At 42.2% G+C, this 2,709-nt stretch overlaps 1 protein-coding gene across 9 annotated transcripts in view; it reads right to left on the bottom strand.

The window, feature by feature from the left end:
• GIGYF2 (GRB10 interacting GYF protein 2) overlaps nucleotides 1–2,709 on the bottom strand; it is a 113,279-nt gene that overhangs the window by 11,072 nt on the left and 99,498 nt on the right. For 7 of the 9 annotated variants that reach the window (XM_023523777.1, XM_011380872.2, XM_023523778.1 and 4 more), the window contains 3 exons: nucleotides 1,763–1,984; nucleotides 1,429–1,634; nucleotides 167–321 (listed from right to left, as the gene is read on the bottom strand). In XM_023523777.1, coding sequence (XP_023379545.1) covers nucleotides 167–321; nucleotides 1,429–1,634; nucleotides 1,763–1,984 — 583 coding nt within the window. Of the gene's footprint in view, nucleotides 1–166; nucleotides 322–1,428; nucleotides 1,635–1,762; nucleotides 1,985–2,709 lie in introns of those variants that run through there. The other 2 variants (XR_002777371.1, XR_002777372.1) reach the window with 2 other exon arrangements.

The raw sequence follows: 2,709 nt of genomic DNA, 5'->3' as shown, positions 1-2,709 counted from the left end.
GTAAAATCACATATAACACTGTTAGAGTCAAGTCATTATAGTAGATGCGGGATCTGCCTCCATTAGACTTCACTCCTGAGTTCTGGCCCATCATTCCAGCTTGCCAACCTCTTTGTGGGCCCTGCTCTGCCATTCCACATGCTGGGTTTCCCTCCCCGATTCTTACCATCCAAGTTATTTGCCGTATTAAGGGCATGAAGCATCTGTTCACACCACTGGGTAAATCCATCTTGGGCTTTATTTACTCCCTGAAAGAGCTTCAGCAACTTTTCTTCTTCTTCTACTTTCTTATTCTGCCGGTTAGACACACCTACAGATTTACTAAAGCAAAACAATAGGGCGATATTATATTCCCAGACACTGTTACTATGTGCTTATACTACAACCCCATACATAATGTCTTGGCAACACTGGATGGCCGTCCAGTGATCCAAAGCCTGGCTCCAAAAATTCAAATGTTTGGATTTGGGGTGAGGTAGGGGTTACTCAATACCCCCTTAAAATCTAGCCTCAGCTAATATATTCTAGCTTGTGAACACAGGGCTTCTTTTCAGAGAACTGATGAAATTCTTCCTATGTGTTCTTTGTTAAGTTTTTTAATTTTGCTAAGCCTCAGTTTCCTCATCTGTAAAATTAAGGAATGATGATATTGCACGCAAAGGCCAAGAGCGCAGTGCTCTATAAACTGACAGATATTTGGTGTCCTATTCGTAATATGTTAGCCCTTGATCGAGAAGAAACAATGTGACAACACTACCATTTATTAAGCAGTTGCTATGTGCCAGGCACTTCACTATTTCGCATGTATCCATCTTATCTTTACTACACCCATGAAGTTGTATTATCGTCATTTTACAGATGAGGGAACTGAGGCTCAAAGAAGTTCCCCTTTGCCCAAGGTCACACAGCTAATAAGTGGTAGTGCTGGGATTTGGGGGTCACATGTTTAACGCTAAAACCCATGCTCTTCAACAATGCTGTACACTAAGAAAAGAAAGAGGAAGGTGAAGGATAACTAATCTATCAGAAAAATAAAGAGGCCATTACAGGGGTGTTTATAATACCAATTACAGTACAAGTAACTTAAAAATATAAATTCAGGGAAAAAAAACACTAAGATCTAGGGAATATCTTGGAGAAATGTTCAACAACACAAAAATACACTATTCCTAATATTATTAAGTGTTTACCATGTAACAGGCAACAAACTAGGTGCCCGACAGTAAGAGCCCTTAGTAATAATCCAGATGTGTTTCTAGGGGGAAGAAAGCAATCACCAAACTATGACCTCATGCACTTAGACGCACGTGAAAATAAGTAAAAACTTAATTTAAGAACCTTTTCCCCTGTCTGCCCAACATTCCACTCCCTGTATGCCCCTTCCCCCAACCCACCGAGGAGCACAGGTTTGATCACTTTAAGCCCTACCTGAGACTGGCGTTGTTTTTATTTTTATTTGTTGAATTCCTAGGTCCCACCTCTTTCACTGCATCATCCCAGAATCCCATGTTGGAGTTTTTAGTGTCAGCATTACTCCAGATATTAGTGACTAGGTCAGATGCCCACTGGTTAGGGGGACCAGTATTTATAGAGCCCCAAACAGAATTCCCAATGCTGGTGTGCAGGTTGGAATGCTGTTAAAGAAAAAGAGACAAATGACTGTAGTTAACAATAATAAAAAGATAAAAAGGGAGTCCACAAAAGTTAGAAAAGATAACATAACATCTGTCCACAGAATGACTGATTAGGAAACTGAACCCACTGTATTATTCCGGGCTCTGTTTGGTTGCTGGTGCTGCTGCTGCTGCTTCTGCATTTGCCTGGCTTCTTCCTGCTGTATCTCCAGAAGTGACTTGGCGGTCCCTGCGGGTTTGCTGATGTTGCCCCAACCTGAGAGTTTCTGCTGCTGCTGCTGTTGCTGCTGCTGCTGCTGCTGCTGCTGCTGCTGGAGAGCTTTCATCAACTCCCTCTGCTGGCGCCTTTGCTGTTGCACAAAAATGGAAGCCAGCTCAGGATGCGGTTTCAGAAATAATAGTTACAAATGTCCGGTAATGAAATGGATGCGAACACATAGCGGCTATACCAAATGAAACATCTGACAGGGCTAATTCCTTTGCTGCAAATAAAGACATAAACTGCCAAAGCTACTAAAAGGAGATTAAAAAGATCAAATGCAGAATTATCTCTTAAAAATTAAGTAGGGCTTTTAGTTTAGCACAGAAATGAAATACATGTTGATTTCTTAAAGCCCTACCAAAATGATGTAAAAAAATATTTTTAAAAAGCATAAACATAAGGACAAAGAGAACAGAATAAGTTTTTAAAAGCTGGAAAGCAGACAAATAATGACAGCCAATGTAACAGACCCAAAAAACTGAAACCTAAGTAAAGGAAGCTCAGGAATGGGCCAATTCATACAGAAAGCTCGGGGCAGAGGTGTGGGTATCTCAAACAGAGGAAGACTGGCTGAAAGCCTGTAAAAAGCAGTAGCGAGACACCCAGACCGCTCTCACCCGGGGGAGTTGGGCAGCTCTCTATCCCCAGCAGAAAACTGACTTTCCTCTTTGGGGAAGCTGAGCCACACTTGTGGATTATTCCATGGGGAAGCTGACCCAGCGCAAGAGAATACACCTATTAGCTACCCACAGATGGGGGACTCCTCCAACAGGACAGCCCAGCCAGAGACCATTATGGCAAAGCCCACCAAGA

Source organism: Pteropus vampyrus, unplaced genomic scaffold (assembly GCF_000151845.1).
Source record: "Pteropus vampyrus isolate Shadow unplaced genomic scaffold, Pvam_2.0 Scaffold411, whole genome shotgun sequence".
Classification (NCBI taxonomy): Eukaryota; Metazoa; Chordata; class Mammalia; order Chiroptera; family Pteropodidae; genus Pteropus; species Pteropus vampyrus.
This window is presented reverse-complemented; position numbering and strand designations above follow the sequence as displayed.